This window comes from Hakea prostrata, chromosome 10, assembly GCF_041222555.1.
Source record: "Hakea prostrata isolate BN-2017 chromosome 10, UWA_Hpros_2, whole genome shotgun sequence".
Classification (NCBI taxonomy): domain Eukaryota; kingdom Viridiplantae; phylum Streptophyta; class Magnoliopsida; order Proteales; family Proteaceae; genus Hakea; species Hakea prostrata.
In genome coordinates this window covers 44,406,746-44,422,773 of record NC_142609.1, presented here as the reverse complement: position 1 = coordinate 44,422,773, position 16,028 = coordinate 44,406,746, and the positions used below count along the sequence as shown (strand labels likewise).

The 16,028-nt window shown below is 38.3% G+C and overlaps 2 protein-coding genes and 2 non-coding genes across 4 annotated transcripts; 1 reads left to right on the top strand and 3 right to left on the bottom strand.

The window, feature by feature from the left end:
* Nucleotides 1-3,218: 3,218 nt before the first annotated feature.
* Nucleotides 3,219-4,435, bottom strand: LOC149003315 (peptidyl-prolyl cis-trans isomerase CYP19-3). Its single transcript, XM_089137263.1, has 2 exons — nucleotides 4,369-4,435; nucleotides 3,219-4,062 (listed from the first exon to the last, which is right to left on the bottom strand). Exon 2 carries the CDS (start codon nucleotides 4,035-4,037, stop codon nucleotides 3,513-3,515), a length of 525 nt encoding a protein of 174 aa, XP_088993389.1. The 5' UTR covers nucleotides 4,038-4,062; nucleotides 4,369-4,435; the 3' UTR covers nucleotides 3,219-3,512.
* A 59-nt stretch (nucleotides 4,436-4,494) lies between these two features.
* Nucleotides 4,495-7,306, top strand: LOC149003314 (pentatricopeptide repeat-containing protein At1g06143-like). The gene has a single exon (XM_089137262.1). The coding sequence runs from the start codon at nucleotides 4,653-4,655 to the stop codon at nucleotides 6,291-6,293; it is 1,641 nt and encodes a 546-aa protein (XP_088993388.1). The 5' UTR covers nucleotides 4,495-4,652; the 3' UTR covers nucleotides 6,294-7,306.
* TRNAM-CAU (transfer RNA methionine (anticodon CAU)) lies at nucleotides 7,306-7,377 on the bottom strand. Its single transcript has one exon. It is a non-coding gene; the product is annotated as a tRNA-Met (tRNA).
* A 6,933-nt stretch (nucleotides 7,378-14,310) lies between these two features.
* TRNAM-CAU (transfer RNA methionine (anticodon CAU)) lies at nucleotides 14,311-14,382 on the bottom strand. The gene has a single exon. It is a non-coding gene; the product is annotated as a tRNA-Met (tRNA).
* Nucleotides 14,383-16,028: the final 1,646 nt, after the last annotated feature.

The window sequence follows — 16,028 nt, the reverse complement described above, 5'->3', positions numbered from 1 at the left end:
AAGAATAAAATCGATGAAGGCTTATCGTGGTTTAATCTTTGATTTATTTTATAAACATTTAGAAGTGGAATCTACTTCTATTGTATAATAAAAAAATTTTTAAGCTAATCAACACAGAGTTGTTCTAGTGATGAAACCAACATCTCTTAGTGAAGAAGGATGATATAGTTCCTCGGTTAAGCGTGGCTTCCCTAGTAAGATTGAGGAATGAAATTCTTCAAACTGATTGGTAAGTTAAAAGATTAATTCCGAATCGTAGGACAAATCATTTTGTGGATGGAATTAGGCTGTAGAATATTTATTTTGGCCTCTAATTGAAATTTCAGAGCTACCTCTAAAAGCAATATATATGTCCAGATAGAGGGGGTGAAGGAAAGGGGGTAACTTCTGTGCAAACTCTGATTAATATGAGTTAATAGGGTTTGCCCTCCCCCACTAAGCTTTTCTCCACCTCCTCTGCTTGGAACCACGGAACAAAATGTCGTTGACATTTCGCGATTTGTCGGCGAAAATTCGGTGAGTCGCTCAAGGGCGATACGAAACCCATCAACGAAACAACATATACCAAAAGTCGTCAAAATTCGGTGCCAAATCAGCTAATATCGCCGATTCAGCGAAATGTCGGCAAGAATCACCATTACCCTGCATTTTCCGGCCAATAGTTCTATGCTCCAGGTACATGACCAGAGCATTGGTTCTCTTTTGGCTGTGAAAACCCCAAGAAGCACATCGGCGGGAAGCAATGGCTCCAGTCAAGGAAGAATATCATGTATGCTTGCCGCCATCTCTCTGCGGGAAGCGCTAGCTCCAGTTGGGGAAGAGTCTCAGCCTCTCAGGTATGTTCGCCGCCATCTCTCTTGTTGCAAAAATCATCTCCAGCGATCTCTCTCGGTGCAAAAATCTGCAGGTCATCTCCAACAATCTCTTTCTCTCTCTTTCTCTTTTTCTTGCTGCAAAAATCTGCAACTGATCATCTCTAGCCATCTCTTTCTCTCGCTGCAGAAATCTGCGACTCATCTCCGGCCATCGCTGCAAAAATCTGCAACTCATCCATCTCCAGCCATCTGTTTCTCTCTCTCGTTGAAAAAATTTACCGCTCCAGCGATCTCTTTTTCTCTCTCTTGCTGGCAAAACTTGCTCCAAAAATCATCTCCAGAAGTCCAGATCTCTCTCCCTCTCTTCTCTCTCTGCTCTCCAGAAAACAGCGAAGAACGAAGTCACGAACCCATTTAAGTTACTTTTAACCCTTTTAAATGTCGGCGATACTTCGTCGACATTTTGGGATTTCGGTGGTTTTGCCCACCACCGACACCTGACTTTAAAATGACTTTTCGAACCTTGCTTGGAACCTTATTAGACACCTCCATCCCCCTGTCCCCTGGGCCCCCTTAGTATGGTTTAAAGGCCACATCCCCCGTCACTCTCTCACTCTCTCACTCTCTAGAGAGCCCTTAGCCTTGCCCTCCCCACACAAGCCTTCCTCATTAACCCTAATTGTACCTTGTGTTGGAACTGTAACGAGGACTTTGAGCACATTTTCCTCCTTTGCCCCTTTTCCCACTCCCTTTGGGAGAAAGCCGTTGCCTCCATTGGCGTAGGTCGAGGCGCTCTTAGTGTTTCACTCGAGACTGGGCCTAGTGCTTGAGAGTCTTCTCTGGCTCTTCCCTTTGCGACTAGGTGGGCAAGCTTGTATTTGGTGTGATTACCACCATTTGTGGTGGGAGCAAAATCGTAGGCATTGGACCCCCAAATCTCGATCCCTTGACTTTATTTGGAAGAACCATTTGTTTTGAGGTCTCATCTAGACTTCTCTCTTTACCCCATCCCCCGGTAACTTGACTCCATGAGGAATAGGCTGATTATTAGCTCATGGAGTCCCACCTCCCCTTTTAGGCCTGCCTCTCAATAAGCTGTGGCTCCCCCCCCCCCCATTTGCCCTTTCCCTTTCTATTTTGGCGTTGTTGTTTTAATCTAATTATTTATTCATAATATATATATATATATAATGTCTGATTTAATATATTTTTTTTTTTTTTTTTTTTTTTTTTTTTTTTTTTTAATAGGGTTGCTGTTGTGGTATAAGTTACTCAATGTCTGATTAGTTAGTGGCTTGAATTTGCTGTATAATTGAGTCGAGTGCATGATACTTTAGCTGTAAACAATTATCGTCAGTCATTACAATGCATTGTTTGTGATCAACTATGGTCTAAAATAACAAATTTCATCTTTCCAATTTTTTATTTTCTGACAAAATGTCCAAGATTCTGTCATTGTTTCACAATTCTAACCTAATACAAAAGCTAGGGCAGTGAAGGCTGTTGCCTGGGATATTCTTTTGTCAGATGTAAAATTGGCCCCTAACATCAGATTTCTGGGATGTCATTTTTTTAGCTTTCCAGTGTAGTTTCCCCTGTATTATTAGTTGTGGAAATTCCCAGTCTGTTTATGTTATATTCCAGTGATGACGCTTCTCCTATATCTGAGGCTTTGTGCATCTTTCCTTTTAGGTACTTACGCAGAGTTGTTCTAGTGAGAATCTAAGTCGATAATATTCTCTTAAGATAATGAAAACAAGAAACAGGATCTGGATGTCTAAGAGAGAATCAGGAAGCTAAGACTTCTCTAAAGCCAAGTTTTATGGTTTTTCAGGACGACTTTCATAGAACAGGGGGAGTGGAAGAGAGTTGTAGACTTGATTGCTCATGCAAAGCAGGTGGTGCAGGCCAAACAAATGATTCTGGTAAGTGATAAGCCTGCCTCTTTTATCGAAGCTATGGTACAATTTTTTTCCAACTGTGTGTTTTGAGTTGAGGAACCATCTACCTGGGAGTGTGCAACATCATCTATCATCAAATGAAACATAACATCCGCTAAATGATACTGTTATGTGTTTCTTCTAACTAGGCAATGTTAGCTCTGAAAATCTATTAAGCTTTATAATTGGGATGATGAGTTTTCCAAAACACACAGATTTAGGATTCAAATTTGTTCAAAGAGGTTTATGACTGTTGTAGATGAACATGCAATGTTAACTGCAAATAGCAAGTTTTAATTTATCTAATGGGAGCTTCAGATCTTTTAAATTTATGTTTCAGCCCCACTCCCCCAGATCCCAGCGACCTCAATTGGAGCTAACCCTCTTCTCTGCAATAAAAGACCTAGAAAGCAACACTTTCCCTTCAGTAGATCTAAGATGGGGCTTCTCTTTTTCTTTTGAAGGGCTTTTAATTTGGTACTCCTATGCATCACTGAGAGATAAATGTTCAATATCATTTATTTCAACTAAAAATGACTTCATCAAACTCAAGATTCAAATGAAAATTACTAAAAGTATTATTACTATTGTAATAATTTTTTTTGTTTTGATTCTTTTGAATATGCAGATCAAGAACAAAGAAAAAACATGAAATAATATACATTTTTCTTCCCAAAATCTTTATCAAATACATCCCAAGTCAAATAACACAAACAAGCACCTTAAAGAAACATTCTTGAATGAGAAACCAAGAAGATCAGGTCTCTTTGATCTCCCCGGAGTCTTCAATGACAACAGTTGAAGAAGGCGTTCCACTAGATGAACCCACATTCTCCATTTCCTTAACAATGCTATAACCATCAACAACCTTCCCAAACACAACATGTTTTCCATCAAGCCATGCTGTTTTCTCAGTGCAAATAAAGAACTGAGAACCATTGGTGTTAGGTCCAGCATTCGCCATAGACAGAATTCCAGGTCCAGTGTGTTTCATCTTGAAGTTTTCATCTTCAAACTTCATTCCATAAATGGATTCTCCTCCAGTTCCATTACCTCTAGTGAAATCCCCACCTTGGCACATGAAGCTCGGGATAATCCGGTGAAAGGCGGAGCCTTTGTAATGCAATGGCTTCCCAGATTTTCCAATACCTTTTTCACCTGTGCAGAGGCACCGGAAGTTCTCCGCGGTTTTTGGTGTCACATCTGCAAATAATTCCATCACGATTCTGCCGGCTTTCATTTTCCCGATCAAAATGTCGAAGAAAACCTTAGGGTTCGCCATCTTCTTCCCTCAAAATGGGATTTTCCTGTATAATCAAACAAAAAGGCTTAGAAGAAAGGGGGAAAAAAAGTAGTTTTAATTGAAGTTATCAATGAGAAAAGAATGAAATTTCCCGTCTCCCTTAGAAAATCCTCAAGTTAAGGTAATGAAACGTCATCGCGAGGACATTAAATGGGAATGACGGTAATAAACTCTCGCACAGTTTTTGAGCTCAACAGGCTTAAAACAAGCACCTGCAAGCCTTCGATATGTGCTTTCAAAAACTTGTAAAGCAATAAGAAGATCGAGGTTTGAACAAAAAAGAAATTCATAAATCTGAAGAACATCTTACCTTCTTCGAAGTCCCGAGATGCTGTGAGGCTATGATGACTCTATTATAAAGGCAGACGATCCTATCGAAGTTAGGGTTTTAGTTAGCTAGGGTTTAAGGTTTGCTCCTCATCCCTGCTTATGCTAATTACGAGAATATCCTCAGACCTAATAAAAATTACTAAAGTGGTCACTTACCAAGAAATAGCAAATAAGCGAAACCTTGTTGCTGTGGAGTATCAATGGTTTTCCCATTTTTGTGAATTTCTTCCAGTTTCGTATTAGAGTTAATCTTTCACAGCTTGCATGATATCGTTGTTCAGGAGATCCAAGCAAAATAAGACAAATTTTGCCTTCTTACAACATAATTCATTCTCAAATGTGATGCCAAACTCTGATGATTACTTTACCCACCAACAGTTGGTAGCTTCTCAATTGAAGAGATGCTCTGAGCTAAGACAGCTCGAATCTGTTTACTCAACAATGGTTAAGAGGAATTCTCACCAAGACTGTTTCTTGATGAATCAATTTGTTGGTGTGTGCTCGACCTTAGGTCGAATGGATTATGCTATACTTGCCTTTGCCCACATGGAAGAACCCAATGTTTTTGTTTATAACGCCATGATAAGAGGCTCTGTTCGGTGTGGTTCCTCAGTTCAGGGTCTCCAGTTTTACTTACAGATGTTGAGAGCATGGGTTTCTCCTACAAGCTATACCTTCTCATGTTTGATCAAAGCTTGTAGCCATTTATCTGCATTGGGCTTTGGTGAAGCAGTTCATGGTCATATTTGGAAGAATGGTCTTGAATCCCATGTTTTTGTTCAAACTGCTTTGCTGGATTTTTATTCTATCATTAATAAAAATCTTCAATCCCGGAAAGTGTTCGACGAAATGCCTGAAAGAGATGCCTTTGCATGGGCTTCAATGATTGCTTGTCATGTGCGAGTTGGAGACCTGGGTTCCGCAGAGAAATTGTTCAACGAGATGCCTGAGAAAAACATCGCGTCTTGGAATACCATGATTGATGGTTATGCTAGGTCCGGGAATGTTGACTCTGCTGCACTCTTGTTCAATCGGATGCCTTTGAGGGATCTGGTCTCATGGACAACCATGATTTTCTGTTATTCGCAGAACAAGCAGTTCAAGGATGCACTGGGAGTCTTTCAAGAGATGAAGAATGCAGGGGTCAGACCTGATGAAGTCACCATGTCCACAGTGATTTCAGCTTGTGCCCATCTTGGAGCTCTTGATTTAGGAAGGGAGATACATATTTATGTGATCCAAAACAACTTCAACCTTGATGTATATATTGGATCTGCATTAGTTGACATGTATGCGAAATGTGGAAACTTGGATAGATCTCTTGTGGTCTTTTTCAAACTGAAAGACAAAAATCTGTTCTGCTGGAATTCTGTGATTGAAGGGCTTGCATCTCATGGGTATGCGAAAGAAGCATTGGCCATGTTTAGCTGTATGGAGAGGGAGAAGGTCTTGCCTAATGGGGTTACTTTTGTTAGTGTACTTGGTGCCTGTACTCATGGAGGACTGGTCGAAGAAGGACGTTGTATATTTCGTCGCATGACACAGGATTACTCGATCAATCCTGAAATTGAACACCATGGCTGTATGGTTGATCTCCTGTGCCGTGCTGGCCTTCTTGATGAGGCACTGGGATTGGTAAAAGACATGACAATTGAACCAAATGCAGTCATATGGGGGGCTGTTTTGGGTGGGTGTAAGCTTCACGGGAACTTGGAAATTGCTCAGGTTGCAGTTGATAAATTGATGACTTTGGAGCCATACAACTGTGGCTACTATGTTCTCCTAATTAACATGTACGCTGAAGCCAACAAATGGACTGAGGTTGCAAATCTGCGGTCAATCATGAAGAAAAGAGGAGTAACAAAGAAGAGTCACGCATCTAGTTGGATCGAAGCAGAAGGGTAGCTTCTAAATTTCACACCCCATTTTTGGTAATATGTATATAGTCCGACTCAGATGGGCTACCAAGGATTACAGGATATGTGGCAGAAAAGTTCTTCTCAACCTGAATAAAAAGTTGCCAACCAAAGTTTTCATGGGAATATAGATTGGGTAAAGATGAATTGAGGATGAGGGCTACAAGCAAGCATTGGGTAAAGAAGGAACCATGTGCTCTTTAACTGGTGCTGAGATGAGGAACTCGAACCAGGAGAGAACAAATAATCAAACTGAAGTTGTAAAGGTATGTCCATGTCTGCTGTACTCGGCCAGTGAATTGATGCTTTGCGCACTGCAAGCTTGTTTAAGAGTGTTTCATTTGAATTCCAAACCTTGATCAGCTGGTGGTTTATGTAGAATTGGACATGGATACATCACTTGTGTTGCTAACCAGTATTCCCCCACTTGATTATCAAGGAGATTACAAATGCCACAATTTGTTGGTGTCTTGATTATTTACAGCATCTTAGTTTATCAAGGCTGGAGCAGCGCAAGCTATAAGCTGTTGATTGTATTAAATGCTATCCGTTCTAAGGAGGACGAGCAGCTTCTGAAGTTCAAGTGAAGAAACATTGTAACACCATATATTTACAAGTTGAGCAAGGATTGTGAATTTTGAGGAAGCTGAAAAAAGCAGGATCATTTAGGATACTGTTGGGGACCACAGATGTGAATAAACCATTAACTCGTTTTTTTGAAGAAGTCAAGCTAGAAGTAAGTCTCAGATCCTGTAATGGAGCCTGAACATTCGATTTTATATAATTTTTTTGAATTTGCACACAAGAAGAACATTGAGAAAACATGGAAATCTGGAATGAGAAACAAGAGGAACAATTCTCTGTAATCAATCAATTACTTACATATTTGTGAAGTTAGGGTTAGGTGATCCGGATCCTGTGTATAGGAGAGTTTTAAAGTATGATCTTTTTGGATTGAAAAAAATATAAAAATAAAAAACAAAATAGAAGCTTCTCTGTTTTATCAGAGCCAGGTTTCGATCCTGGGACCTGTGGGTTATGGGCCCACCACGCTTCCGCTGCGCCACTCTGATTTGTTGAACATATTTTATCCAATAAATAATAAACTACTTGGTTATTTTATTTTTTAGTGGTTGAATTTTTTTTGATGATTAGGCAATTGCTTATAAATTTGCCGCCGAATGGGTGCGAACCCAAGACCTCCCCATGAGAGGGCGGGTCTTTATTTATTTTTTAGCGGTTGAAATTTCACTTAATTTACAATGAAGTTAGGTTCTCTTGTATTTGGTAATTAGAACCATCGTCTTTCTTATAGACACTTCTCTCTTAATAGCAAAGAAAACAAGGAATCCTAAAATGAGAAATAGAGATGATCAATTCTTTGCAATCTCTTCGAGTCTTCAATGACTACAGTTGAAAGAGACACCTCTAATTTTTGCGGCTTGTGTTAGGCTTATAGAGAATTTATTCTCACTTCTCACTCTCGCAAGTGCAATGGAAACAAAGCTTAAAGACAAGCCACTGCAAACATCATATTGGATGTATTGCCAAGCAAAACTTGGATCTTTAAAGTGTAGTTTAGCCAAAAAAATATCATCTGTTGTGCACAACTCTCAACATGTACATATATGCCAAATAATTGACTAAGAAAATAAATAAATTAAAAGACTATTGCAGACTTTTTAAATTTGAAATCAAGTTTTAAATTTAAACCTATCTATATTAAAATGCATTATTATGCACAGCAGACAAATGGTTTTTTTTCCGATAATTAACCCATAGATGCAAGAACTAAATTGACCTAATTGCCTCCATTTTTCTTCCACAGCAGCCGATTTGTTCTGTTTACACTGAAAACACTGTAGTCTCCTAGTAGGGTAGTTGTGTTTGGAAAAAGAAAAAGATCCTCTCCTTCAATTTCAACGGTCAAATTTCCCTTCTAATCCAAATTCAATATAAATTAATTTGTCACATGTCATGACCTTGTCTAATCAAAATAAGATTTCCGAAAAAGTTCAAAAAAAAAAAAAAATCATAAAAGAAAACCAATAATGTCAAAAGAGAGTAAAGATTCTCTTTACAATCTCAAACACCACCTGCAGAAGGACTAGGGTCATGGCACGTGACACCTCTTAAGTTTGACTTTGACCGACCATCTTTTGTCTTCTTTCAGTTATTTAATCCTATATATACACAAGAAGAGTTTTATTTACCAAATCATCCACGCTTGCTTTATTTTTCGATTGATATTTCCGATCACATGATAATGTATTTTGCTTAATTGCGCAAGATCGTTAGGCAAAGTCATTCGGGACGATAAATTGAAATTATGATCTCGGCCGTTTAAATTTAACGGTCGAAATTTAATTTTGACCGAAATTTTGAATCTGACGGTCCGAAATCTCATTTGACGTTAATGCACATGACCCAAGCAAAATTACATGATACGCCTTTTCGGCAACCTTTATTTGTTGTATATTTTATATTCATAGGTAAAGAAGCAGCATGAATAATGAATATTCTTATATCACATGCCTATGCATCATCATCAGTCTCGAATGGACATTTTCATTTGGACTTTACCACGTTTTTAACTTATCTTCTCATAACAGAATCCAACTCAGACACCAATCACACCATAGCGATTCACCCATTTTCCATCCCTACCCTTGGATGCCAGTTGTTATTTTTTATTTTTTAGTGTATGAGGTTCTTTCGGGCCAGTTTGTGAGCACTTTAATTACATTTTCAGATGAAAATTTTATCGTTTGCAAGGGTTGAACCCATGACCTCTACCAACCTTGCATTGACAGATGCAGGTTGCTATTGCCGGCTTGATTACAACAAGGTGACTTGGTGACCGTCCGATCATGATCTCTTCAAGTAAATAAATAAGACTGAAAGGGCAAAAAGGTAAGACAGCCACCAATCTAGATTTAAGCCACGTCGTCGTTATTATTATAATCGAACAGTGAAGACTTGACCACGTACCAACATAGTCGCCGTCATCTCTGTGTTACTTGGATTTGTTTCTCTAACCGGCCAACCGACTACAGTCAAAGTCAAACCTTTCAGTAGGTAAGGAAAAGCTCCCTCTCACGGTCTCCTTTAAAAATACATTTTTATTTTAAAAAGGTCCCAACTCAGATTTTGATTTCTTGCTTAAATGATTAGGGAAGGGGTCAAAATAGTAATTTCACTTCACGTCTCCTGATATTCTGATAACCACCTGTAGACATTTTAGTATTCAACGTGACGATCATAACCACCTGTAGACATTTTAGTATTCAACGTGACGATCACCCATTAATATCCTGAGTCGACTCTAGGGTTAATAGGACGGTCAAAAACCTCACTTTTTTATGAAGATGTTATAGGTTCAACCCTTGTCGCTGTAATATATACATATATATCCTGAGCTGAATGAGTCTCTTTATGCACGTATTTTTCTTATATTTTTTCACTATATAATAAGAATAAAATCGTTGAAGGCTAAAAAAAATTTGAGTTGACTAATGTAGGGCAGTTATTCTAGTGATGAAACCAATATCTCTTAGTGAAGAGGTCGTAGGTTTGACTTTTGTTAAGGCATATTAATATTCCCATCCCTATCCCATAAAAAAAAAATATTTAAACGGTACTTCTACCTTAATAGGTAGTAAAAAAAATAAAAAAATTTAAGTTGATACTTCTATCCTAACAAGTAGTGAAAGGACAAAAAGAAGAGTTTAAGCTGATACTTCTAACCTAACAGATAGTTTTTTAAAAAAAAAAAAGGGGTTTAAGCAGATACTTTTATCCTAACAAGTAGTAAGTCCGGATCAATTATTGTCAAAACTCAGAAGAGAGGTAATGTAAATATGTGCTCTTCATACTTCGTATCATACAATAAAAATGGGGTTTCTTAGTTCTTAGTATTGATAAAGTAAATCAAAGATAGATACTCTAGTTAAGAGTGTCAATTGCATTGTGAAATTGTTTAACCGTATCAAACCATCCAGTCTAAAACAACACATTACCTCACCATTCAAATTCGAGGTAGAATGTATCGTGGTTCGGGGTATGCTCTATCGTTCGCGGTCCGTACCAAATTAAGAGATATCAATATGATTTTACAATTAAAACATTTTACATTTACCTTATCCCTAATTCCCGATTTCAATTTTTCGTTTCATCCTTCACTCCTCTTCTTAGATTTAATTGTTTTGTCTTTATTAATATTAGATTTTATTGATTGTTTGATCACAATTTCATTAAGATCTCAATTAACTAATAATAAAAGTGGCATGGGTTCGTTCGTATAAAAATTGTACTGCACTAGATACAATTTAAATCGTTTTCCCACACCGATTTAATATCGAAACCGTATTGTATCATGTAAATTCGGTACGGTACGGTTCTGGTTTTCAGTATTCAAAGTTGATACCGTACCTAAACTGTACCGAATTATTGGAACTATACTGATTAACACCTTTAATTCTAGTGAACTCTAATCTTATTGTGTGGTAAAAAAGTGTGAGGAGAATACATACATTTTCATCTGACAAATAAATAATCAGGACTTAGTCGAATCGGCCTATACAATAAAAAGTGGGGCCTTTTGAGATTTTCACATTTAATTTTTTTAGTATTCTTAAGTGGGTCCCAATAATTATTGTGCTAAAAAATCCGTCGGAAAATCACATTGTTCTCCACTGGTAAGAAAGAGGCGATTTGTCTTTCCTTTTGGTTGTTCAAAATTCCATGCTTCTTCAAAATTCAGAATCCAATCAAGTATATCAAGAGACAAAAATAGGCAAGTGGGTAAGGGTTGGCCATCCGTGTGTAATGACAAATATATCCCTGCTTTTGAAAATTTCTTCCTTTCTGACTTCTTATTTCACGAAAGAACCTGTAAAACAATATCTACTATTTAATAATTAATATTCTTTCTCGAGGGCTATATAAATTTAGAAATCGCTCAGCCGTTTCCGTCCACGCAATCTTCAAAGAACAGAGAAAATCTCTTTAATTCTCTCTTTACGATTGTTGAATTCGAAGCGGAAACTAGCAAATCTTTCGTATCTTGTTACGATCATCATTTCTCACAATCATTTTTCCCAATCTCAGATACTCTTATAGCAATTCCTTTGATGGCAGAATCGCAGAGAAAGAATCAAGATGGAAGGAATAAGAAGCAAGCTCCGACAAGGTTGCAGCAGCAAGCTCCGGCTTCTATACAGGTGAAATCACATCAGGTTGTGGCATCGGACTGGAAGGTTGTTATTCCTTTGCTATCTCCTTTGGTATTATCTCCTGTATCACCTAATTCAAAGTTTGGGGATCGGATAGCTGAGACCACGAAGTCAAGGGATGTATCTTCACGGCAAGATTCTAAGTTGCCGGAATCGGAAAGGGTTAGCTTCAAATTGTGGCAACATCCAGCATCTCCGTTCCATTACGATCCCACGCCTTCGTTCGTTCCCTCTTTTGCTCCTAAGTGTAGATAGAAAAAATTTTCACCATGAAATTGCCCGTATGTTTTTTTCGCCCCTTTTGTAATTTACGATTGATGTATAAAAGAATTGATTTTTCCCTATTGCAGAACATAAAATGGATATCCCAATTCCATGCCCATGATGGGCTTCTTCTTCTCTTTCTCTCTCTCTGTGTATGTTTTTCTTTTTTCTCATAGTTGGGGCCTTGGGAGGCGAGTTTCCCATGGGTTTCTTTCCAACTCCTCAATTGTTGGAAGAAGCTCCACAGTTTTCTCTGAATTTCTGGTCATATGCTAGTGTGGCTGTATGGGTTAGTTCATAATATTTTTTAGTAGTGTTAGTTGTTCACGGGTATGGGCTGTTTCAGAAGAATCAGAACTGGGCACCCCAGAACGAACAAAGGTGAGAAACAAACAAATTTATATGAAAAAAACTCAATGAACAATCATCTATGCTCCACAGTATCGAAGACTATTTTCAGCTGGTGCTATTTTCCTTCTCACTGGCCATGGCCTTTGGCCTAGATTTCTTTTTGATGTTTTGGGCAATTTATCATCTGTAGGAAGTTAAGAGCAACAATACAACAGTGATAGCTGTTACCTTCTGTCTGAAAATGGAGTTTTGACAATAAGAGTTGGGTAAGAAGTAAGAACTAACATCTGTAAATGCATATCTAGGATTGGCTTGTTGTTTTGGTTTGATCAGTTTGAGTTGCAGAGCAAACTGTAGGTTATTAACTAATCGTAAATATAAATTTTCAGATCATTCAGGTTATTCATGTGGCAATCTTGAGTACACTACAGATTGAAGCTTCATTTGCCACAATTTGACTCCCAGATTAGAAATTCCTTTGGAAGGTTGGCCTCCAATTAGGCAAATCTATAATGGAAGTTTTGAAGCCTTTGATCACACCTTTGATAAAAAAATCTTTGTTTGTTCAGCTACAATGGAAGGGAAGTTTTTTCTTTTGTCTTCTGGAAATTTCTTCAAAGATCTGCTCTGATCTCTAGTTGATTAGTGTTGAGGAAAAATCCATTCCTTGTAACTAGATATGGTGATTGAACTACATTGGATGGGTTTATTGTTTATCTATGGCAGAATCTCTTTGAGGGGCCTGTTCTAACAACTCACCTGTGGACTGGGAGAATGGAATGGAACCTCTCATATGAAGGACTAAGCAAGCAGTATAAAGTAGAACAGGCCTTCAGTCCATGACAAAGTCAAAAAGATTTGAGAGAATATTAGATATGAGAAAGTAATGGTTGGATTTGAATCCTTCGCCTGGATACTGTGGGGTAGACATATTTAGCTTTAACCCTCAGCACCTGCAGGGAGGCTATATTCCAGATTCGAGCTCTCAGTCTCATTACTTTCTAAAATTGGGTGTGTGACTTGTTTTGAGTTTGGATCCATTACCCATTTGAGTCTATGGTCTTCTCACATATCTCTACCATACATTAGGAGATGACTCTACTAGGGTTATAGAGGGTTCCATATTAAATTCATTTTATTAAGATTCAGATGTAAACACTGGGTCCAAATCCTCTTCACTTAAGTGCACAGTCCATCCAATTTTTCCTCTCACTCAAAACCTGACACAAGTGGATTTGGCTGGCCTATGTTAGGTTGAGTGATTAGAAATCTGGGTATACGGTGGACCCGAGTGGAGAGGATTTGAATTGTAGACACTGTATAACATGTGGTGGAGACTGGAAAGACGGAAAAAGATAAGGTTCTACCTTAATGGATAGAGGATTCCGGCTTTGTATCTACGGGCTATCTTCACCGATGACTAAAGAAGCTCAGTGATAGTGAGAGTCAAAGATAGTGTGTGGACAAGGCTGAGTCCCCCTTAGTCTATTCCACATCCTCTTGCACATTAGGTAAATTGTGACTTTATTGTTGAGAATATGGAGGTTTTGTGGTGAGGTTGATGGGGGAGGCGAAAAGTTTTTCTTTTTCCTTTTTGGTAAGAGGGAAGGGGAAAAGTTGAATGGTTGGTTTTATTTGAAGTTTTGAACCATGTAAGAGCTGATATTGACAAACAAATAGTGGATTGGTGTTTATACTCACAAAATTTAGGCCCCACGCCTCAATGTTAAGCGCACCTAGTATCTGACTTATTGCAGCTTTCAAACTGTTGAATGGGACTTAACTTGGAAATTGCTGCAGTAAATGCCCAAGAATGTCATGCAAAATTTTGGATTGTTGGATTTGAAATTTAGGTCAAGATTTCAATCCGGCGGTCAAAAATGTTTGGTTTGATAGTCCTACGCATTTATTGTGCAGGACCATTATATCGGCCGTCAGATCGAATTTCGGTCGAAATTTTGATCTCGACCATTGAAATTCAACAGTTAGATCCGAAATCTTAGCTTGACGTTAATGCGCATGACCCAAGCACAATTATGTTGAATGGTACTTATGCTCTTGCAAAAAAAAAAAAAAATTTGTCCTTTAGGAACAGGAGGACCTGTGTAAAGAGTTTAAAAATAATAAAATAAAAAATTATTCGGAAGCTCTTTATTCTATCAGAGCCAGGTTTCGATCCTGGGACCTGTGGGTTATGGGCCCACCACGCTTCCGCTGCGCCACTCTGATTTGTTGAATATGAAGTATCAAGTTAACATATTAGACTTTTTTTGTTAACACATTGAAATTCCACTTTAGGTTTTCCTGTATTGGTGATTAGAACCATCATCTTTTGGTATAGACACTTTCTCTACTTACATCAACGACGTCCTTCTGAGCTTTCTGTATCACCCAGTACCCAGTTGGAGGCTTTATGATTTCAACAGTAAAACGGGTGGCAGTGGGAGAAGCCAGATACAATGTGGAGAGTGATTAATGTCGTAAAAGGTTGTAGTTCACCAATCCTCAGCATTACCTGGTTTGAAAAACGAAAAACAGATTATGCCCAAAATAATCCCTATAAAATTCAAGTTATTACCAAACACCCAAAACCAAGCCCTCCAACCCCAGCAAGAAAAAAGATCCTACCTTTAGGTGGGTATACATGACTAGTGAGTTCCCATGATCAAGAAAATTTAAAATAAAAATGTCTGGCAGAAGAATGCTCATGCTGTACTCCAAATTAGCAGCCTCAGAAGTCAAATTCGCGGGTGGCCTGCAATATTCATTCGCATAAATCAGAAATGGGAAAGAAAGATGTAATCTTTTACCCAAAGAATTTAAGCAATGGTAAGTAATATTAATCACTATATGAGTATTCAAAAACCCAGAGCATGTCAAATGTTTTTTCGTTTATTTGGTAGTTCTCCTGTATCCCCCTTCTGTTCATTTAGGGACCCTCTGACAGAGTACAGACTAGTCGCACATTAATGCATTACCTTAGTTATGTTGTGTTGGAATTTGTGGTGATTCTTTGATGCCTCCGCCATGTACATGAAACTGGGATCTGGAAAAGCATGCTTATTGTCTTTTCTTTTTTTTTGGTAAACAAGCAGGCTTATTGTCTTTTTTTTTCTTATTGTCAAGGTGCTTTGAAGCCTGAAATTTGAAATGTTTTCCTTGGTTTGGTCAGTCTGTCCACAGTAGTTCTCCTGTATCAAGGAGATAAAAGAGGGAGAAAGAAAAAGGAAAGCAAAGTAGAAGAAAAACAAGTACATCCAAAAAAAAGAAAGAGACCAGAATTTCCAATAAAAGTACATTGGTGTAAAACAAACTTGTGAAAATAAAATTAAGCCGAGTTACCCAAATATGACTTGGTCAGCTTGGGCAGTGCATCAGAACTAGGACTAGGCCAATTTTGGAATTTCCTGGTAGCATGAAGTTGGGGTTACCCCTTTATCACATCTCCCATCTCTACTATTAATCCCTGGATCCCAATTCTCTCTCTCTCTCTCCCCCCCCCCCCAAGTGAACATCTGTTTATGCAGAAGTGATTAATAAAAATTCTAAGATTCAAACACACTTAAATTTGACCATTGCAATAATTTGTAATGTTATACAGTTCCCCTCTGGCTTTCTTGGTACCTGCACTCAAATTGAGCTCACTGATGAGGTACCTCAAGAATATCCCTTCGAGAATCATAGATAGATCATCTAATGATTCCATGCCATGGTGGAAGAGCAATCATTCACATCATTCTAGGCACAGATTCTGAATGAATAAAATTTGTATGATTAACCTATCCCTCCCCCCCCCCCCCTTCTCTCGCTTCACAGGTTCCATAGTTTGCTGACGGAACCATCAACCAAAAGTTGCAGATCTTCCACAATGGTTG